Consider the following 24,272-nt stretch of genomic DNA (forward strand, 5'->3'; position numbering starts at 1 on the left):
TTTTCTCATTTTTAGTATTGTTTGCATTATATACTGGTTATTTGGAAGTGTTTACCCTGATAGTTTTTATCTTTTATTGTTGCATAGCTCTAAAAATATTTTTGAGTAAATAAATGAATAAGCCCTAGGGCCATAGGTTTAGACAGAAAAGTGTTCACCTGGCTAATCACCTGGCTAGTTGTAATACTTTTGTTACTTAGATAATCTCAGGTACCAAAAATTTAGTCTATGAAACAAGTGAAATGAAAAGTATAAGCAGTTTCTACTAAGAAAATAACAGGAAAATATCTGCACATTAACAGAAGTACAAATGGCAACACTTCTAAAAGACAGTTTCAAGCAGTAGCTCACTGGTAACAACCTTAATAGTCATTCTCTTTGAACGCATACCCACAGCATCCCACTGGTCAAATGAAGGTCAGCTGAAGGTCAAGACACTATGTGTACTTCCAGTTTTCAGAGTGACCCTTTACAGGTTCCACTTGGGGAACATAGGTCTGCTGTGTTTCCGGGAAAAAATCTCGAATTTTGGCTTGTTCTAAAAATGTAAGTCACTCATAGCATAGGGTAAACTCTAAATGCTTGTAATTACACAGGAGAATTTGCAAAAATCATATAATTAACTCAATAAAGGTTAAAGGAGTGTTTTATGGTGGCAACATTTTTTCATATTTAGTAGTGTACGGGTAAAAAGTATAGACTCCCATTAGACTGCCTGAATTTAAATTCTGTCTCTATCATTTAATCGGATAACCTTGGATAAATTAACGAACTTTCTGTGTCCCAATTACTTTATCTGTAAAACATAGTATGACCACCTAATAAGGTATTATAAGCACTAAATATATCAAGTGTTTAAAATTGTATTGGTAAATAATAAGCCTATAAAAGTGTTAACTATTCTTACTAACATAAATTAGTATTTTTAATATATTTAACAACTTGGAATGTCTTTATTAATAAGATAGAAAATACAGTGTTGCATGTAAGTGTTGAATCACTAAATTGTATATCTGAAACTAATATTACACTGTATGTCAATTAACTGGAATTTAAATAAAAACTTAAAAATGAAACAAAAAACATGAAATCATATATTTATTTGGGTAGACTTCTCCTTAAAACAAGAAAAGAATATTCTTATAATCACTCCAAACACTGGAAAGGGTAGAAATACTATAAATAGTAATTTCAAAAGAAATTCAAAACAAAAATAAATATAGGGAAAGAATAAAACATGGATTTATTTATTAAAGATAATTATAAAATTGCTATATCATTAAGATGAAAAAATAAGAGTAAAAGGAGGTAAAAATATACTTGGCTCTATTACATGACATAATTTTTATCTTCAAAAGTCCACATTATAAAATTTGAATAGGAAGAACTGAAAAATACAAAGTAAAAAAAGGCATTTTTTTATATTAGCAGCTAAAAATTTGTTAACTACCTGAATATTAATATAGCCTGAAAATAATAAGCCCTTAGAGAATAAATTCATATGCAAAAAATAAAGTAAGGCTATTTCCATTAAGACAGATAAAAGTAGTATTTAAATTAATTAGTAGACTTAATGTAATATCAAAGTTATACAAAATTTATAATTTTAATAAATTAATGCAGAACTTAATCTACTAAAAAAAGAAAAAAGATGAAAGCATAACAAAAAACATATAAATATTTTTTAAAGTAGTGATAGTGTGGCTATCTTACCAAAATTCAAATCTTCCTAACAGTGGTTTGATACAAACATATCATATAATAAGTGAAAGTTTGTACTCTTTGACCAGTTATAAGATGAATTAGTTCTGGGGATCTAATGTACAGCACAGTGATTATATTTAATCATGTATTGTATACTCAAAAGTTGCTGCAAGTAGATCTTAAGAGTTTTCATCACATACAAAAATTGGTAACTATGTGAGATAGTGGATGTGTTAATCAACTAGGTTGTGGTAGGCATACCACAATGCATATGTCTATCAAATTGTCATTATATTTATATATATAGAATATAGTTTAAATCAGAAAACCTGATCAACTAAAAGGAATGGAAGTCTACAAATAGATTCACAAAGTAGCATTGTATGGCTATTAGTATTACAAATTGTCCTTAATAGATTGTGGTAATTTATACTACCCCAAAAGTGTATAAAATTATATTTCTTTGCATCCCTCATGATATTTGATGTTATAAACCTTTTTAAAATAGAAAACTAATAAATAAAAATGGTACTTCATATTTTTAAAAAATTCTATTCATTGTATTGCTGCTGAGGTTGAAAATTTGTAATATATCTATTGGTCACTTTCTTTGGTGAAATGCTTGTTCTAATCATTTTCCTACTTATATATTAGGTTTATTTTTTTCTCTTATTGATATGTATCAACATTTAAAAAATATAAGTTTCGAATATATCTTCCCAATTTGTCACTTACTAGTTTTAATCGATTTTTATAAAATATTTCAAATACCTGGAAATAAAGAGTAGAATAATGAACATCCACATATCATGTTTTAATTAATTTGCTTGAGGGTTTTTTTCTTGGATAAAGTATTATAGATTCAGTTGAAGCCTGTCTTATATCCTAAAATCTAGTATCTTTCCTGTCTTTGTTTATTTTTACAATAGATACATATCCATCTAAAACCTATCTCTCTCTATATATAATAATATATGTTTTGGTTTTTGCACTTAAATGTTTTTAACTTTACTTAATGCTATCATAGTCATTCTGCACCAACCTCTTTGTTTGGATTGTTTGTACTTAATATTTTATATTGTGATCTATCTATGTAAAGCATGTGATATTTGTATATTTTATTGTTGGATTCCATTGTGTAACTATGTCAATATTTATTTATTCCCAATAGATAAAACATTTAGGCTGTTGTCAATTTTACACCATTAAAAGCCACATTGCAATGGGCATTCTTAGACCACATGAGTGTATCTCAAGGGCATATTCCTAGTGGTGGAAATTCTGTGCCAAAGGACATGTGCATCTTCAACTTTACCAGCTGTGCCCAAATTGCTTTACAAAGTGCTCAGATCAATTTGTATGCCTACTGAAAGTATATCAAAGTTTCTAACCAATATTTGGCATTCTTACATTTTGCATACGTAATAAGTTTGAAATGGTGTGCATTGTTTTAATTTGCAGTTCCTCATTTACAGTGGTTCTTTGTCTTTTTTTCTTTCTCTCTTATTTACTTATAGGAAATTTTTCTTTTTTGGTAAATAGTCATACTAATCCGTTCACAAGTTCACAGTTAAATTCGCTGCGTGGATGATAATTTTTAGGATCCCCCTAGGAGTCTATCAGTAGAAGATAATAAGAGTGGAGATGGCCAATGGCTTTCAGGGACAGCTTTAATTAAAAAACAAAAATGGAAATTGAGTTGAATCTTGAAGGGGGAAGGTCCTAATTAAGAGGATTAGTTTAGAAAAGAAATAAGCAACTTCACAGAGGAAGTAACTGTCGACATTTGAAGCCATAAAAAAAAATCCTACAGTGGGTCTGGGTCTGATGATTTTTAGCATGTTTCAATTATTTACTTATTCTTTTTTATTATTTTGAATTTATTCCCATTAGTTCCAAAATTTATTCAAGACAGTTTACACACTATATATAATCAGTGCAGCATATCTGTTTTTAAATTAGTAAAATGTGACACAGAAAAATTAATTTAGGATTGGAAGGCATCAGGGAGAAATGTAACATAACAAAATGCAGGTCATTAAGACCTTACATAATGACGAAAGCTGAACTGTACTTATAACTCAGAGATTCCCAGTGACCGAAGCAAATAAGGAAATTAATGAATTTTAGGATTCCTATTGCTTTTCACAAAGTAGGGTCTGGTAAAAATTTTCTTCCACAACTCCTCATACATAAGATACTGAGTAATGCAGTGGGTTCCATCCCCAATAGCACCCCAATATTAGATGCTATTATAAGTATCTAATGACTTTTTGTAGTGTCCTTCCATATAAATGGAGACATAATTTAAAAGCCATATTCATTGAAACTGACCCAATAGCACCCCAATATTAGATGCTATTATAAGTATCTAATGACTTTTTGCAGTGTCCTTCCATATAAATGGAGACATAATTTAAAAGCCATATTCATTGAAACTGACCCAAATTAAGGTAAACTAAACATTAGGATTCAATTATATGAAATGACCCCATAATCCTCCTCAATTCCAGGATAAAATCTTGGCTCTTTTACAGACGCTGGTAAATACAATCCTGGCTGTTATTCAAAAAGGAATTTTGGGGGTTTATGCGCAAGTGGAAAACATGTATCCCAATAAAAGCTATATTAACTGGCAAAACTTAACACTTAACTCAATACTTCTTTTATGAATTGAATTCTGTTAGCAAGGCTAAAATCTGCAACCTCCAAAATATGGGTAAATTGACAAATTTCATGTGGAAAGGGACCCTGTTTGCTATTTTTTTTTTTTTTTACTGTTGTATCACCCGGTTTTAGCAGTAAGTCTGACACTTAGTAAGTGGTCAATGAATATTTGGAGAAATAAATGGATGGACAAATGAATGAAATAAACCTCCACAAATTTCATTTTCTACAATGCAGCTTTTGCAGAGTTCTGCCACATGAGAGGTTCTATGCTTCAACAAGGACCGGAAGCACAAATAACTCTTTTCTTTTGCTCATTAGAAGCAGATACATATGAATTAAAAAGAGGTAGCCTTGACATACTTCTCAGAAAATTAAGAAACCTGATTAGGAGTTAGGTATCATTGTCCCCGGAAGAAATGGCCTCAGTGTTTAAGGATGTTATGAGGCTCAAATGAGAAAATGAAGTTAATATATGAAGAATGTCAAGATGTACACATGTGTACATGTTTGTACAATTCTTTAGTTACCATCCACATGTCTCCATGGGCTGACCTTTCCAGCTATCTGATGTCTCCATTACACTTCTGAAAATTTGCACTAGTGGGTCACCTCTTCTCCATGCTAAACACTATCTGACTTTAGTTCCTTTTGCCTGGGGCATTGTAATAACCCTTTTCCCTTCTCCTTGTTTTCCGTGTCTCTGGTTCCTCCTCTTGGGGTCAATACTTCATGGCATAGAGTAGTCAGGTCTGTGGATTCTGGGTTGAAATGCTGATTCGACCATTTATAAGCTGTTTGATATTGAACTAGTTACATCACTCTGATTCATTCTCAGTATCATCTATAAAATGAGAATAATATTAATATCTATCATATTTGAATTGTTATGAAGGCTCAAATATGATTACCTACGTAATGTGCACAATAACCAGCAAATAGTCAGCAAGCGATAAATTCTAATTATTCTCATCATGATTATTCTACCAAAACATTCTGCCTGAAACCGACATCTGACCCTGACCATCCCTACTTAAATCTTTCAGTGATTTCTAGAGGCCTAAATTGGCAAAGTAGAGGATGTAACTTCCGGTACAGTCTGGCTTCAGCTTCCCTTTGCACCCTCTTCACCACCATCCCTACCCCTCTCCTTTTATATTCTAACCAATTATTTCTGGGTTCAGCTCTCCCAGCAGACAATAGCCTTTCAAGTCTCCAAGATTTGGCAGAACAAGATTTGGCTGTTTTCACCTTCTGGAATACCCTTCCCTTTCTGCTCTGACAAAAAGCTTTCTCCTTCTCTGGACACCATTATCTACCTCTCTCTGGTCTTACTAACGAGCCCCCCGTCACTTTGTAAACTACCTAGAGATATACTGAATTTGTTTCTATTTGTGTCCGTCGTCCTGACAGAGAGCCTGTGAACTTCTTTAGGTGGGGAACCCTCTTTAAGTCTATTCTAAGTTCCAGAATGCCTAAAACATAGTAAAGATTTAATATATACCATTAAACAAACGAACGAACTCCTAGCCCAGGGCCTCCCGCATAACATGTGCTCAATGGCATTTACTGAATTGCATTGACTGAATTTAATATAATTCAAACAACTCTTGCTCCTTCAGAACCCCAATCTATTTTCGAACAGAGATTAGACCCTCCGGGTGTTTCACAGTTCTGTTCTGGGCTACTAATGCGACTTAACATGCCAGCAATTTTAAGAAAGAGGTTTTCCTTACCAGAACCTTACAAAAAAAGTGGGACTTGCGGCAGATGGAACCAGAAAAAGGGTTGCCTGCCCAGAGATGCTGCCTCATCGCTTGTTTCCCTTAAATCCCGTGCCCGGAGAGACACGAGAGGGGGAGGGAAGAAAAGTGGGAGAGCGAGTGAAAAAGTTGGCCCGCCTCTTCTCCTCCCCCTCCCATAGAGAAGGACTACACTCAGGCAGATGTCCTAAGACGCCACCAAAGGGGACCTGGTTCTTGGTTGGAGTCCTCAAATACGTTCTGAGTTCCCTCTGCCCCTTCCCTTCTTCTGTGGCTCTTCTTCTCCACTTATCAACCCCCTCCCCGCCCCGACCCCCTCATCCCCCTATCACACGAACAGAGGCACACACTGGAGACCAGAAAACCTCCCGCCTCCAGACTCTCAGTTCTAGGACCACCGTGGCTGCCAATGAAGGAAGCCAGTAGCCAGATCCCTGGGAGTTGAGTAAAAAAAAAAAAAAAGAAAAAAAGAAAAAAAATCAGGTTGAGGACAGAAAGGAAATGCACATAGCAACCTCCAAAGCACGAAGAAATCTCAGTATGCAAATGCCTACAGGATCCCGAGCAAGGAAAGAGCAGGATATCTCCGACTACCCAGAGGACGTGCAGCACCACAAACAGGAACTTTAAAGGGATTGAAATCTGTTGCCTGTTCCACTAGGAATATTGTTTGCAAGGCACAAGGTGTCTTTTGGTAGTGAGCACCCTCTGCGCATGCGCAGGTCCATTCGGGAATTACTGCCCTGCCGCCGACTAAGTTGCATTCCTTGAATCTTCGCAGAAAAGACAATTCTTTAATCAGAGTTAGTAATGTGGACAGTACAAAATCGAGAGAGTTTGGGGCTTCTCTCTTTCCCTGTGATGATTGCCATGGTCTGTTGTGCACACAGGTGAGCTGCTGATCTTGAACGTCTCTTTTTTTCCTTGGTGTTTTTCTTTTTTACATGCTTGCTGGATCATGTAGCTTGTTATTTGGGGGTAGGTGTGCTTGTCTATATTTATGTCTGCTCGCAGTTTGTGTTCATTCTGAATACGGTCCCTACTTCTTCCCTTCAGCGCCAATGAGCCCAGCAACATGTCATACGTGAAAGAGACAGTGGACAGATTGCTCAAAGGATATGACATTCGCTTGCGGCCGGACTTTGGAGGTAATGCTTCATCTTTTTTCAACCTGTAACCCATATCTAGTTCTCCTTTCCTGTCAAAGATAAATGTCAAAAAAAAAAAAAAAAAGCATGTCATTTCCGCAAGTGTGCGCTACGCCCAACGCTCTGGACACACACACACACACACACACACACACACACACACCCCGGACCCTCAGTCTCAGGTGGATGAAGCCCCAGGCAGAGCCGACCTTCCCCGGCCCGACACACCCTCTGCATAGTCACTGCATCACGCGTGTGCCCACACCTGTTTTCCCAGGCTGTCCCCTGCAAAGGGGAGTGGGGGATGGAGGAAGCCCATTCAGACGTAGAAGGCACAGGGAAGCCCCCCGCCTCTCCCCATCCTGTCGCCACTCTGAGAATGTGTCCATAATGTGTCCCACCTCCCCGCAGGGCCCCCTGTGGACGTAGGGATGCGGATCGATGTCGCCAGCATAGACATGGTCTCCGAAGTGAACATGGTGAGTGGCCTCCCGACGCGCCCGCGGCCGGGCTTACGCAGATGTGAAATGGACCGGTCCCCGCGCCCTCTGTGTTTCATTGGCGGTCACCTCGCCCCGGCCCCGGGAGTCCCACTCCGCGCGCTCCCCACACTGGCACACACTCCCCACTCCCCACTCCCCGTTGCCCCTGGTTTGTATTTCCAACACACACACACACACACACACACACACACACACACACACACACACACACACACACACAAGCTACTGCAGTGTTCCGGAGGAAACGTGCTCGGCACTATTTGGGGAAGGACGGGTGACTGTGGTGCTGGAGGATCGGGTGGGGCGGAGTCTGAGCGTTACTTTAGCAGGATTTCCTTTGATGTTCCGATGAGGAGGGCACCACCTGCCGGCGGCCTGGCGGCCTGCAGCAGGGTCCCCGGACCGCGGTTCGCCGCCGCCTCCGCTCCGGGAGCGGTGGCCCAAGCCCCCCAGCCCGCCCAGGTCCCGCCACCGAACGCCCAAGCACTCCTTCAGGGTTTCAGACTGTCCCCTCCCTCGTTCCAGGCTCTGGCACACCTTGTGGCAGGAGCAACAGGCTGAGACAACAGTCCATGCTTGTTAATAGGAAAGTGCTCAAGACAGTTTCTGGGGAAGCTTGTATTGTTCCCTTGTGAGGGTTGATGAATTTGTCTTCCAGCATCTCGCAAATTTAAGTGGAAACCGAATGGGTCGAGTTACTGCTTTGCTTTATCCTAGAAACTTAAGCAGGCCGGAAAAGCCTGATGATTAAAGGGACCGTGGAAATTGGGGGGGGGGGGGGGAAGAGGGCGGTAGTAACATAGCGCCCTCCTTTCAAAAGGTTAGCATTCTTTTATTTCCACATTTTCTTCTCCCTTTCTGAAGCTGTTGCACAGTAGACTGAAATCATAGCCGTCAATTTCTCTATTGGCTGTTTCCAACCACTGCGCGGTAGCAGTTTTCTAGTTGTTAGAGTTTCTAACTGTTGCTTCTCGTAAGGTAGGGGGAAAAAAAGCCTGTTGCTTTTCTAGAACCAACCATCCAGGGAATAGCTAGATCTACGTGAGCAAAATGCCATTTTTATTTCATTTGCGAAAAAATATTGTGGCAGCAGAAATTTTAGACAGCCTGAATAATTTAAAGACTAAAACCCTCTGGGATTTTGTCACTCTATAGCTGTAAAGGCTATTGAATTGTCATTTCATTACGAGTGTGCCGTGTTATCTTAACATGCTAAGATTTAAGAATTCTTTCTTTTTTTAGCTTGTGTCGAGGAAAAATAAATGTGTTTATAATCTATTGAAAAGGATTAGAAGAAGTCTATTAAATTTCTGTATTTTATAGTTGTAACTTTTCCTGCTTTAAATAGCTTATTTAAAATAAGGTGTCTCTGGTGGTTGTATTGGAAAAAGAAAAACAATTTTTAAAAATGAATGCATGGTGAATATTTCCTGACTCAAGGAAGGTTTTTTAACAGACTGGCTTATTAATCATATTCTGTTCGCATACATCTCACTACCACAAAGCAACCCAAAACACACTATTTACAAACACTGGAGAACGTAGTAACGTGCACATACACAAATCATACCTAATCTATGCCATTGCAACTGGATAAATTAGATAATGAATTACAAAGTAGTCTATATCATGTAGATAAATGATGATAATATTTTCCTTTCCAAGTCATTTATTTTGGCATCTTGTAAGTACCAACATAGATAATTTATAAAATGGGAGAAGATTCAGACAGCTTAAAAGGTAAACAGTGCCTTTGCTGGTGGTCTATTTTCTGTATAGGGTACTATGCTTTACAGAATTTTTAAAAATGTATAATTCTGTTGACTATATTTACAAACAACTTTGGGGCTACAAAAAGAAACTGAATTGAATAGGGAAGTTGCTATTAACCAAAACAACCATTTCCACAAAAAAAGCTCTGTGTAACTAGTTGTTCTGCTGAATTCATACGTAGCCCAGACAAAGAGGATTGAGTTTAATTGCAGTACCCCTGGAAAAAGCTCCTAATGATGGAATAATACAGCCTACTTACTTACTGTACTATGTATATATGTACTTGAGTTTTTAAAAATACTCCCCCCACAGATAAGCCTTTGAAAAATATATTGTACTAAAATACCAATTACCTTTCCACTGGGGTGTTAGAAACATGGTGGGAAAATAGAAAACACTAAACATTGAAAAATAGTAAACCTTGATTTACTTACTGTTCCTTGTTTCTCCTTTTAAATGAGAGCTACCAACAAGATCCAAGGTCTATTTTACCTTCTCTAATATATGACAAAGCATTGAGATAAATAGGTTGGAAAAAACACCAAGAAAAATGGAAACAAAGAAGACTTTTAAGATCAAGGGTTATCACCACAACCTCAATAGTTAGTTCTGGTTAAGAGCATTGTCTACAATATGCTTTGAGTTTTAGATAATATAAGTAGGGCTGAAATGTCAGTGGGAAATAAGGCTCAATGATTTTTATATTAAAAATGTTTTAGTACCCTAATAGGCAGTAACTTTTGAGGTTATTTAAAAGGAATTTTTTTTACCAAAATTGACAAAAATTAAGAATGGACAAAGAATATAATAAAAAATAGCTCTAAAGAAACTTCAGACTAAAGTCCATTCCTAAAACACTGTTCATTTTTATATTTTTATTCATTAGCATTATTACCCACCCATTCCATAGCTGGGAAAATGACATGATAATTGTACATTACATTAATGGGTTGGAAAATGAGGCTTTGTTAGGTTTTGTTCTTTTCTTATGCTACCCTATGTGAAATATAATTCTATGTCGGTTTATAGCATTATCTGTTTTCAAGACTAACATAACATTGAGTATTTTCTGATTCATGTTCTTCAGGACATAGAATGCTATTCCCAAATTAAGAAAATAAAAGCTAGCTTTTATGGTCAAGAACCTATACAATCCAAAATTATTGACTCTGAGCAGTGAATTCTGAGCAGCATTCCTCTGAGGAGGAATTCCAATGCAGAAAAAAAGAAAACTATACTGAGGAGCAAGACTTTTCAGGAATTAATATTATTGATTAAATTAGGAAGAATTTTTCTTATGGCAACATGGGATATACTATGCATGCGATAGTGATTATACACTGTTATTTTTTGAACAGTTATATTTTAAAAACTACTGTGATTTCCATTTGTTGTTTTATTAAACACTTCAAACCTCCCCTTAGTTTCTGCCAAGCCATAAACCTACTCTGTCTCTCTCTGTCTCTGTCTCTTTCTCTCTCTCTGTAGACTAAAGATAAACAGAAGGCAGTTGGGGCAAAAAGGAGACAATAGACCCCATAAATTGCCTTTAAGTAACACTAATATCTCTCAATATAAATTCAGTGAAACACAAATGATAATAAGCAGATCTTCTCTTTGAGCAGAAGACTGGGGAAGCATGATATTAACTACCTGCAAACAAGAGTTGAATTCTTGTATTTTAGATTCCAATAACTAGTTGTTCCTTCTTATTAAGGAGGTGGCTTCTGATGATCAGGTAGGAGTTCCAAGCATAAAACTCTCTTTCCCTGACCTAGAGAACAATGTTCCAAGTGGGCACTCCCAGAAGACTTTACATCTATTGAGTCCTGACCCAAGTAGCCATTCCTAGTAATAGATAGCACCATGCATTCATGGTTTCTTTTCTTCCTTCATGCATGGGTGGATGCAATAGTGAATGCTCTTACAGGCATTGGAAATAACAATGAAAAGAGTAAAAAAAAAAAAAAAAACTTACAAAAGCCTCAAATGAGCCAGTTACATAAATAATACCTAAAAGATAAACAAATATAATTTACCAAGTATCCACTGTTGTTAAATTGCCCTGTTGTTGCTGTTGTGATTTTAATATTTGATTGCAGAGTTTTCTGGTGCATACTTTAGTTATGTCCAATTATCATCATCTTGGTGACACAAAACAGTCACTACTTTCAGTATCCCCCTGCCCATTTCTTTAAGTCAGTGTTTTTCAATCTATACTGCATACCTGAATTGCTCTGAGATCTTAAAATGATAAAATGCAAGTTCTGAATCAGAGGTGTGGGATGCGGTTGGCATTCTGCATTTCCTAGGTGACACCCCTTACTAGCGTGTGGACGGCACTCTGTGCTGCAAGGTTGTAGTGCGTTATTCTGAGATCTTGCATTATTGAGAAATGAGCACTTTTTTCTCTTAAATTTCCTGAGGAATGCTATTATTTCAAGGTTCCAAATTGAGTTTTAAGTTAATTTCTAGATAACCAGGTAGCTGTGCTCAAAGGGGAACATTAGTTTAGTAATTGATGATTAAGCAATAGGACAAAGACAAAAGCCTGGATGATGGGGCTTGACTTTAACTAATAAGCACTTCTCCTATATGTGTCAATACTCATGAGTCAGCCAACCTTACATGAGGGCTATGAAAGTGTTTCCAAGCACAGTAACTCCGACAATACTATCCTGCTGCTTTACAGAACACCAGTGACTTTTCTTAGTCAGAATAGAGAACATTGCAAACTGTCCCCTCCCCACCCCCCGCCACTAAAGAGCTTGCAATAGCTTTGTAAAATAGCCTAAACATACCCTTGTTGCTGTCAGGAAATTCTCTGAGGTTATAACAAAATCACTTTGCAAATAGAGCAAATAGGTCAGTATCATTTAAAAGTAGGAACAGCTATCAGCAGTTAAATAAAGATAGAAATGCATTTTTCTCTTATATGAGTAATCAACCAGGTCTCACTTTTAGGTGCTGGGTTACAATATTACACCATCTTGAGAAGCTGAGAGAGGAAAAATGTCCCTTTGCCATTCTGTTTCGAGATAACAGAAAGATCTTTTTGTACCCTAAGCCACATCAAAGCAAGGCTATCCAAATTTTTTGAATGTTTGGGTTCACATCTGAAAGCCTATGTTCTTGGAATCATAAGGCCCTGGGTATTAAAGTGTGCAATACGATGAAAATAAATAGTAACACTTATTGAATACATCCTGTGCATGAGTTATGTTTATGGGGTGCTTTATATCACTAGCTCATTTAATCCTAGATTTAAGGTTATGGGGTTATTATCCTGCATTATAGATGGAGAAACTTAGGCTATAGTGATTAAATGTTTGCTCAGATGTTACAGAGCTAGTAAATGGCATGGCCCAAGTCTGAAACCAGGCAACCCGACTCCAGGGCCTGGCTCCTATCTGCCACGCAAACAGAAATATATTCCCAGTATGTAGCTTTGGAACCTTGAGTGAGTCATTTGACTTCTCTGGGCCTCAGGTTTCCCCTCTGTAAAATGAGAGTAAATGGCACTATTGCTAAACCTGTTTTCAGTTCAAATATTCTATGACATAAACTTAGACCTTTAAAGATTTTAGACTCTGCCCAAAATAAGATTCTTCCATTCCATCTTATTCTTCTGTTATAGTCTATCTTCTTCCATTTAGTTCTCCTGTTAGATATGTCAATCAACAAACATTTATTGAATTCTTATGGAGTACAAACTATGGTGGTCTCCTGGGAACAGCACAGCAATGATTGTGTGTCATCTGGGGCCTCTTAAATCACCATTTTCATTGGTCATGGCATTATTGTCCTTTTTTTTTTTTTCCTAAGCACATTTCCAAAGACAGCAATAAGAAACAGTCGATCAATGGTCTTCAAAATGAGACTTGACTGATTCCTGGTTTACATTGTACCGAATGTTGGAGCCAGCACCTAAACGGAAATATTTCTATCCAATTCTGTCCACTGTGTTCAAACTGGGAACATCACTCCACTCTAAATTAATAAATTTTTCAACACTTAACGTGAAACAGTAAGAAACCATTACTCTCCAGGATCTGGGTATCCCAAAGATTTACCCAAACCACTTAAAACCTTTCCATCAGGTGGTCTGGTGGCAACAGTAAAGCTAAAGTGTTCATCTCAGCTGAATATTACTTGATATCAATTCTCTAAATGTTTGATACTTTTTGTCTTGGCAGACCCCCAAAGTCTCAATAGCACCCTCAAAACACAGAGGAATGAAATCTTGCTATTATCAAGGAAGGTAAAAAATTTCAAAAGAAAAATAATGGTTGTAAGTGTTTCCAACTGACTTGAGTTTTAATAACTCAAATGACATTACCACACTTGAAGATAATAGGAGGATAAATGGATATATGCTAATATTGATTAAATGTTAGTACAGAGCTTCCTCATGAACTTTTTCAGAGCACTAAATCCTATTTTTTTTTATAATACCAGAATACCATTCTGTATTTTAGAATACTTGTTTTCAGCAGATTGTACATTTCATGAAATCTTTTGACTATCCACCGAAGGAAGTTAATAGTCTGTGACATATAACAACTTCTATTACATACAACAACATATTACTCAGCCCTTGACAGAAATGTTCAAGAAAGGATTTACAATTAATTCCTATAAGTGGTTATACATTAGAGAAAAGGTTGGCCAAAGAGTAAAAGATGTGTGGGTTTTCTTTTTTGTGAGCCCTGTTATCCTGTTTTAGAATCTTTAGTCCTCATTGTTTTTCTACTAGAAGTTTTTTTCTGCTACCCCTCTGTTAAGCACTTAATGTATGCCCCCTCTTTCAGCCCAGTAAAACTTGTCATTGTATTGCATATTTAAGATTAAAAGGCTTTTTTTCCAAGAGCATTCATTCAACTACTCTACTAGTCTCTGTCCTCGTAGAATTTACATTCTTCTCAAAAAAATTATTTAAAACTTTATTTGTCAGAATGAAGATTCTTCCCCTTTGAGAGATTTGGAAACATTTATAGATATTTTGTTCTCGGGGTGTTTTGGTTCAACACATACTTATAGAACAATTCTTTTTTAAAAAAAATGTTTTGAAATGGGTCCTAGGGATGGAAATATGACTAACATATGCTCCAAACCTTCAAATATTTTACAGTATACAAGACAATGTATACCTCAAGTTATTTTATTTATTTATTTGGGAGGGGCTGCTTGAACCCATGAACCATGAAGTCATGACCTGAGCCGAAGTCAGATGCTCAACTGACTGAGCCACCCAGCCACCCCACAAATATAATTTCTTCATTAAATGCATGTAAATTGTTTCAAATTGTATCTATCACATAGTAAGCACTAAATAAATGTTAGCTATTAACAATTATTTTTTAATATGAAATTTGTTGTCAAATTGGTTGAAGATATTTTAAAATGATGTGTTAGGTGTTATGATGGAGACATGTATGTCCAGGATTCTATGGGAACATGGAAGAGTGGTTTCCAAGGTGTAGTAAAGGGTTAACCCTGAGGAGAATCTTAAAGAGGAATAGTAGTTAGCACCATGTATAGGCTACAAATGAAAAGAAGAATCTTTCAAGCAAAAAATAAGGGCATAAGCATTGGCAGGTGTGTATGAAAATAGCCTGAGTGTTCCAGAAACCACAGGTTAGTCACTCTTGTGAGAACTTAAAGAGCACGGGGAAGATTGTCAAGAGATAAGATGATATTAAAAGCAAGGTGTAGGACAGTGTTATTGAATGTTCTCCTGTGTATAAAAAGAAGGCTGTCTGTCTCTGTCTCTGTCTGTCTGTCTCTCTCTCACTCTCTCTCTCTCCATATATATATATGTGTGTGTGTGTGTGTGTGTGTGTGTGTGTATACATATATATATATACATATATATGTATATATATATGTATATATATATATATATATATATACACATACATATTTACAGAACACACACACACAGTATATGCACTGACCATTTCTGGAAGAATATACAAAAAATGAATGGTTGTCTCTTGGAAGTGGAACTAGGAGTATGGCCTGAAGGGATACTCATTGTATTTTACATACCTGCTTGAGTTGTTTGATTAAACAAAAATCTTACACATGTTTTAAGCTTTCACTCTAAAAAGACACACACAAACGCACACGGAAAGAAATGATGCTGGAATATGTATGCTAAGAAAATGAATACTAATCCTGAAATACAGAAAACGTGCTAAAGGTTTTAACAGGTGCTATGTTTTACATGTCAGAGAGATCATTCTGGAAGTGATGTGGAGGATGAGGTAGAGGAGGATAAAATTGGGGGCAGCATTCCTAGTTAAGAAGCTAAGAGGGTGGTTCAAAATCCAGGTGAGAGGGGATAAATGCCTAAAGTAGAAGAAGAATGACCTTAGGAATTGGAAGTAAAAAAGTAGAAGAGATAATCAAACAGAGGCAAATTGGAGGGACTTTATGACTGGCTATTTTTTTAAGTTTATTTATTTATTTTGAGAGAGACAGCCTAAGTGGGGGAGGGACAGAGAGAGAAGGAGTGAGAGAATCCCAGGGAGACTCCATACTGCCAGCACAGAACCAGACCTGGGGCTCAAACTGAAGAAACCATGAGATCGTGACCTGAGCCGAAACCAAGAGTTGGACACTGAGTTGGACACTTAACTGACTGAGCCACCCAGGAGCCCCATGTGACTGGTTATTTACTGGAGATTAGAGAGAAGATGATCCTAGAATGCCCTATGAGGTTCCATGTCAAATGATCGGCACATGTGGTACCATCTGCCCAAGGATGGAACACAGGAAAAGAAGCTCCAACCATCTTATTCACCACTGAAGTGGGTATGTTATCAGAATTTAAAAAAACAAAATTGCCAGAGCATGTTACTATAAGCTTACTTGTGGGGATACTGGGGTAGAATATTGGAGACTGAAACTGTCCTGAAGAAGACTAGTTCTTGGGTGAGTTTTCTAATTCTGTTCACAAATAAGGCAAGCTCTACAGGGAGAAATCCTGGGGTGCATCAATGTGGTGGCTCAAATGAGCTGATTAGAGATAAGGAGATAAGGGTGTTGGCCAGAGACAGAATAGAGTGTAGTCAACTTTAATCTGTAGCAATATTGGTCTTTCTCTGTGAGGACCTAGACCCTGATAGTATGTAAAACATACTTCGCAAATTCATCCAGGGATGTAATCTTTGTACTCTGTTTTAGTTGCCTTTATAAAACCAAATAGGTGGGGAAAAAAGATGTGTGGAGAACTCACTTACGCAGCATCTGCTCTCTTCTCTACCACGTCCCCAAAATGATTCAGAGCCCTTCTGGAACACTGTGTTTCCATGTGAAGTCATGTGCAAGCACTGTGAGTTCTTGCAGAAAGTGTATTTGGTGATGACATGAGACCAACAGAACACAAGTGAGGCCAATAGCATGCCTCGAGAAGTGAATCTTAGTTGCCAGGAAATTAAAAAGTAATTCCCAGCTTTGCTGAAGAACTGAAACATCTGAATGGCCTGATGGGAATGATTTTAAACGAGAATTCAACAGAGCCCTGCCCCTCACAAATGTTCTCATGGAAAAGGGATAGCTATTTAAGCAGAGGTGTATTCATACATTGTAATATTTGGTTTAGAGAAAAAAGGCAGAGATGTAGCTGGAGAAATAGATCCAAATAGAAAAGGAATCTTAGGTAGCTATTAGCAATCAGCTAACCCATACTAGAGTATGGGTTAAGGCACTTCAGATACAACAGGAAAGTTAGAAGCTAGATGCCTCGCTCTTGTTGCTGAATGGATTAATCAGGGAAGTTGCTAGAAGTGAATCCTGCTTGAATGAGAGGGTTATTTGGGATCCTTCCTGAAAGCGGGGGAATAGATTTGTTGAAAGCTCAGGTTCCCTGCCTACTCTAACCCTCTGTGACTCATGGTGAGATTTTTTTTCTTTCTCTCTTTTCTTCTGATCTATTATTTTCAAGAGAATGATACACAATTCTCTAGTCAAGAGGAACAGCTTTGTGGTTTCCATAGAGACATTTCAATGACATTTAGTTGAAATCCTACCTAGAATATTTCTCATGTCAGAGGCCTTCATTTCTCCCTCCTACCACCTGCAATCCCTCTCCCACCCAAATCCATCTAGATCTACTTTAAAGCCCACAGGAAGTCATCTTTCTTCTGTGGAGCCTTTTCTGTAGCCACACCAGAGAGAATTCTGCTGGAGAAAGAGTATACAGGGCATATAAACAAATCAAGACTCCAAAGAGGCAAAAGACCCAATATAATATAACGATCCTCTTTTAGTTCCAGTAAGGTTTTTATTGACCTTGTCTTTTTAGCCTGCACTATGTAAGCTCCAGGAAGTTTAGGATTATATTCTTTATGCTCTCTGTGTAGCTCCTAGCATATTATGGGAACTTAATAATAACATTTATTAGGATTATAACATAATTTTTCTGGTCATAAAGAAGTGTTAGTAATAATGTCATTTGAATTTATTAATTCAGAAATTAATAGGTTCTCTGTCAGGTCTACCTTATGCCTGAATCTGTAATTTTCTTTTAGGTTGATCATGAATCAGGAGCCGTTTCTATAGAAACAATTTTATCACATGGCACAGTCAGTTTCACACACACAAAACTACTTCATGACAAATATCAGTGCAATGTACACACACACACACACACACACGCATGCAACCACCTAACTTTTCTTCAGCATTAAAAAATAATGACTGCTTTTCATTCTTCAAAATGTCATTTCCATACCGGCACCTGGACTATCACTATTTCTGGAAATATTTAAGAAATTGTTAAAGAACCACTTGATTGATGACTATAAGGCGAGTGACATGTAAAAAGAAGGAAAATCAAACTTAACAGGTAGCATATGAAAAGGGATTCCTCAGCCAATCTGGAGAGGTTATGAATAAGTAGATTTTAAGAGATAACCCAATAACTTTATTAAGTTTCAAAATATAAACTAAAAAACATGTCTAATTGAGAAATATACATATTTAATGTATGTGTTTATAATCTATCTATCCATGTAGTTATTTTTGCTCTAATTGTATCCTTGCTGCTACATGCTAAGTTTGCTTTCAAGTGTCAACTTTTGTCTGAAACTTCCAGATCCACAGAGTAATTGGTCATAACTAGTAAATGTGTTTATTCAACTGCCACACTAAATGGTGATAAAAGATTCTTTTTTAAAAATTTTTTAGATGTTTATTTATTTTTGAGACAGAGAGAGACAGAGCATGAATGCGGGAGGGTGAGAGAGAGAGGGAGACACAGAATCCGAAGCAGACTCCGGGCTCTGAGCTGTCAGCACAGAGCTTGATGCAGGGCTCGAACTCACGGACCGCGAGATCATGACCTGAGCCAAAGTCGGATGCTCAACCGACTGAGCCACCCAGGTGCCCCATGATAAAAGATTCTTTCAACTGACATCACCACCTCTGTGCCCACCCCTCACACACACACACACACTTCAGCACATCCCAAAGAAACAACTGAGAGAACAGATTCCCAGTTCAAACTGACTGCTGAGTTGAGGCTGGTGAGAGCAGACAGAGAAAATTCTCTATAAAGCTTAGTTGAAATATAATTGAATATATTCAATTTGTGAATTCAATATAATTGAAACTCTTGGCTTAATGTGATAGGAACTGCTTTTTAGAAGTTTTGAAGTTGGAAATTGGAGGAGGAAGACTGGCTGAAAAATTTGTAGAGTAGAAAGTACTCACAAAACTGGAAAATTATATTCAGTCCTTGTGGGTTATTGGTCCATATCTCCTATGTCATGCTACCACCAGTTTTGGATATGCTCCTATGTGCTCTGTTGCCATGAAGTTTGAAGGGGACTTTATAACCAGGGGCTCTGAAATTATGGAAGGATATCACAGGTGACACCTGCCCTACTGTGTTCAACATCACTACCATAGAACATAAGCGTGTCTTGATGAATCATGTGTTTGAATAGTCATAATGAAGTTTTTCCACATTTTGAAGGATTTGCACCTTTGGTTCTGCAAAACAGACAGAGATACGTGAACCCAAACTCAAACAAAGCAGTTGCTATTATTCTTTTCCAATACTGTTAGGTTTCACTGACTGGAGGTTTGTTATTGAGGCAAAATATGGGATTCTGTCGGTATTTAGGTTGGGAGTACCAGTGGGAAGCTAACAGCTTCAAATGCCATCATTTGTTCCCGATACCCTCAGTTTTGATTACTGCTGAATTGCAAATAACCCCAGAGAGAGGCAACAATAATGCCAGAGTTTAGTTCCTGTATTTACATCAGAGTATGAAGGAGTGGTTTAGTGAGGGAATAGGTTTGCTTAAGAGACAAAGATTAGAAAAGGATATGAAGAGAGGAAGGAAACAGGAGTTATTTCATACTTTTCTTAGAATCAGCGGTTTCCTGACTTTGCGAGCTGATATGAAACAGCTAGAAAAAGTGACTGAGGTGTGCTGAGACAGCATTTGTGTGGTCCACACTGATCCTCTGCCCTCAAAATGTATTTTGCTTGATCTGACAGCAATGCCTGATATTTTGTAACCTGAGATGTGAAATCAACAAACTCACCTCCATTCTCTGGAGATGTACCATCCATACTGATGGGCAAGGTGATGATAATATCTGGCAGTTTTAATTATAGGATAATATCTTGTAGTTTTAATAACTTTGTAGACAATGAATCTTATAGTTAAAATCAGTGTCTAGTGGGCAGCATACTGGCAACTTTTTAAGTCCAGACACTCCCCATCTGGCGTATATAATTTTGGTTTTTCTCCTGAAGTACATTCCCCTTGAATGTGCTTCTGTCAAGTTATATTTGAATAATTTTAAATCACTTTAAAATGTCAGGATGATGTTGTATCCTCATTTATACTCTCAAGCATAAATCTTGTGACTTAAGCCCCTTGATTCTCAGTTTCATGTAAAATGGAAATAATAATTTCTGCTTCACCTATTTCAGGGAGCTGTGAGAATCAAAAGAAATAAATCATATACAAATATATGGTCTGTATATGTGATATATAAATTGCAAATTACTATATAAATATTAAATGCTGGTTTTTTCATTATTTTGCCATCGTCTCCAAAGCTTATAACGAATTTCTCTGTCTTTAATGCCAGGACATCAAGAGTAACATTGATTCACAACATGAATAATCAAATATAGTATTTTTGTTTAATATTGGGGTTTTCATCATGCAGTTGAAATTTATAGTACTTCTAATTGTGAAACTATTCTGTGAGATCTGAGAGAAAGAAATGGAACATTTCGTTGACTTTCTCTTGGTTCTCACTTCTCAAACTTAAAGTTTCAGTCTGTGTAGGGTCCTCCCATACCCCTCTAAATTTCATATTTTGTATTACTCCCTGGTAATGTGGTTTTCCATGGCTTAGCCTAGGAATTAGGGCTCTGGAGTTGATTTCTTCAATTACAGACCCTCCACCTGCAGGATCTGTTACCTTGTATAATTTGTTTTCTAAGCATGCACTTTTGAGAATAAAAGGGAACACTGTTAATATTACCTGGGACAGGAAGTGTAACCAACACAATGCTGGGAAAGTCAAGACTACGACCATTTTGTGACACTGAAAGCCTGAATTTTTTCGTCTTTAAGATGAGGATAAGTGCTACTTTCTTCTTAGGTCATTAAAAGCAAAATAAGATAATGTGTTCCCAGGCTTGGGGAAAATATTGGTTATTTTTTAAACTGATGCTTCTTCTTTATTGGGCACTTACTGTGTATGAGGCATGTTATGAGTGCTTTATATGTCAATATCAACATAGAATTATGTGGATGAGATAAGATAATAAGAGTTTTTATCCTAAAGTTTGAGATAATCAAATTAAAATATCATCTATCAACTTACTTTTGCTTACCAAGAACTTCATAAGAGCTAAGAATTGTGAAAGGTTATTAAAAATTGTAGCATTTACTTTATTCCTTCAAGGAACATCCAAAAATCTCATGGAGAAGGTAAGTTAAGAAAAAGTAACTGTCTTCATGAGGTCATAATTGACCATAAGTAGCACTAAAAAAAAAGTGCCCTGAAGATGAGATCACAACTCAGGACATCACAGAGAAAATGCAAACACGCTGAGATGTTCAAGATGAGATCATGTAGGTAGGAAGGTGATGAGTATTTCTGGCAGAGAAAATAGAACTAAAAAGACTGTAGAGAGATAAGAATACTAAGAATACTCAAGAAGAGAGAAATTCACTAACAATATTTGAATTTTAAGGCTTGGAAAACCATTCCTGCATCTTAATAATGAAAATTGATACTTATTGAGCACTTCTACAAAACAGGTACCATTTAAGTACTTTATAATTATTAACCCATTTAATCTGTCATGCAGCCATATGAAGTATGTCACTATTGTTTCTTTTTTTTTTTAAGGGAGAAGTATTTTATTTTTTCATTTTTTTAAATGTTTATTTTATTTGTTATGTTATAAAACATTCATTTTAAATGTTTATTTATTTTGAAGGAGAGAGGAGAGGAGGGGCAAAGAGAGAGGAAGAGAGATAATCCCAAGCAGGCTCCACACTGGCAGCATGGAGCCCTACATGGGGCTTGAACCCACAAAGCAGGAGATCACGATCTGAGCCAAAACCAAGAGTCAGATGTTTAACTGACCAAGTCACCCACGTGCCCCTCATTATTATTTCTATCTTATGGGTAAGGGAACTGAGACATAATAAAGTTAAGTAACTTCCCCAAAGTTACACAACTAGTAAGTGATAGAGCTGTGATTTGCACTCAAGTCTGTGATCTGCATGCCAGATCTGAAGATGCCTTCATAGTCTGTGTGTGGTAGTTTTGTCATGAAATCAGGTCATAAAGCATCATTATTTCCAATAACATTTTTAAGTTGATTTATTTATCTTGAGGGGGAAGGTCAGAGAGAGAGAGAGAGAGAAAGAGAGAGACTCCTAAGCAGGCTCTAGTGCAGAGCCCAATGTGGGCTTGAACTCATGAATCTCTAAGATCATGACCTGAGCCAATCAAGAGTCAAACACTTAACCAACTGAACCACCCAGGCACCCCTCTAATAACATTTAAACGTAGGTTTCAAAGATTAGGAAACACGATTAATAGTTAGCAAAATGTGTCCTACAATGAAATGCATTAGCAATTGATATTACTTAGCCCAAAGTTAAACTTTAAAAAGATTAAAGAGTACCTTGATTAACGTCTTTAGGTTATGAAAATGTTTGATCCATTCACGGATTTAAGTCACATTGGACGATTTAATGCAAGGTGTCACTTAAAGTGCTGTGTAAGGTACTTACTGGAAATAGAAAGAGAAAATGGATTTGATGCTGCCGCTGAGAGAACTCAACTTGAAAAAAGAAGCAAAGTTTAGATTGGACATAAGGAAGAACATCTTGACTGTAATGAGTAAGAAGATGCTGGAAGGAGCTATGAAGAGTATCTGGGAAGTGTCCATCCTTAGAAAGCCTCAGAACAAGAAAAGTTAATTATATCTGTCCCAGTTGGCTTATATGGCTCTTCTGTCTAAAGGCAAGAGGGCGACATAAGAAAGACCATTTCTCTAAGACCCTTCCCAATTGAGAAATTTGAACTTCGAAGATTTTTACTTGATAGTTACAAACAATTCATTGTAAGATCTTCAAAAATCCCCACATTTTGATTACTTTTGCAGTATATACTTAGTTAAGAGGATTACAACCACACACTCAGAGCATGTGAACAGGGCACTTGGCTGGGCTGTCATTAATTCAGTGGCTCTTTCTGGAACAGCTAACTTATTGACCTTATAGTGCATGTTACTCAAACTTCTATCTCAGAAAAAGTTGCCATGTCACTAACTTTCGGGGTAGTTAATGAAGAAGAGAGATGCAGGAGATATTAAATCCTCAAATGCCAAGAGTTTCCTGTAATGAGAGCTTCTTAAAGATTGTGCCTAATAAATGCCTTCTGCACAGGGCAGGCTGAATAAAATTATGTTGAATTAAATTGAAATATAATGCATTCAATTCAAGTCTGTGTACACATTATTACATCAGTATTTAGTCCTGGGAAAAAGGGCAACTCTTAATGTTAAGAATAGAAAGTTATTAAAATATAATGAATACATACCATGTATTGGGTATCAGAATAAGTATTTGAAATCAGTTTTTACAAGAGCCACCTGAGATAGGAATATTTAATATCTCTCTTCCACAGAGAAAGAACTGAGAATAGTAAGGCTCTGGGACATTTGAGATGGAGTTGTGTTTAAAGTTCAGGCCTGTTTGGAACCCTCTTGCACTGTTGGTGGGAATGCAAATTGGTGCAGCCGCTCTGGAAAGCAGTGTGGAGGTTCCTCAGAAAATTAAAAATAGACCTACCCTATGACCCAGCAATAGCACTGCTAGGAATTTATCCAAGGGATACAGGAGTACTGATGCATAGGGGCACCTGTACCCCAATGTTTATAGCAGCACTCTCAACAATAGCCAAATTATGGAAAGAGCCTAAATGTCCATCAACTGATGAATGGATAAAGAAATTGTGGTTTATATACACAATGGAATACTACGTGGCAATGAGAAAAAATGAAATATGGCCTTTTGTAGCAACATGGATGGAACTGGAGAGTGTGATGCTAAGTGAAATAAGCCATACAGAGAAAGACAGATACCATATGGTTTCACTCTTATGTGGATCCTGAGAAACATAACAGAAACCCATGGGGGAGGGGAAGGAAA

General features: G+C 37.1%; 1 protein-coding gene across 1 annotated transcript in view; it reads left to right on the forward strand.

Moving 5' to 3' along the window:
* The first annotated feature begins 7,481 nt into the window (after window positions 1–7,481).
* The window catches only part of LOC125923623 (gamma-aminobutyric acid receptor subunit beta-1-like), a 244,589-nt gene continuing 227,798 nt past the window's right edge, over window positions 7,482–24,272 (forward strand). Inside the window, exon 1 of the mRNA XM_049632025.1 lies at window positions 7,482–7,761. Coding sequence (XP_049487982.1) covers window positions 7,714–7,761 — 48 coding nt within the window. The 5' untranslated portion in view covers window positions 7,482–7,713. The remainder of the gene's footprint in view (window positions 7,762–24,272) is intronic.

The sequence above is a fragment of the Panthera uncia genome, chromosome B1 (genome assembly GCF_023721935.1).
Source record: "Panthera uncia isolate 11264 chromosome B1, Puncia_PCG_1.0, whole genome shotgun sequence".
NCBI classification, from domain to species: Eukaryota; Metazoa; Chordata; class Mammalia; order Carnivora; family Felidae; genus Panthera; species Panthera uncia.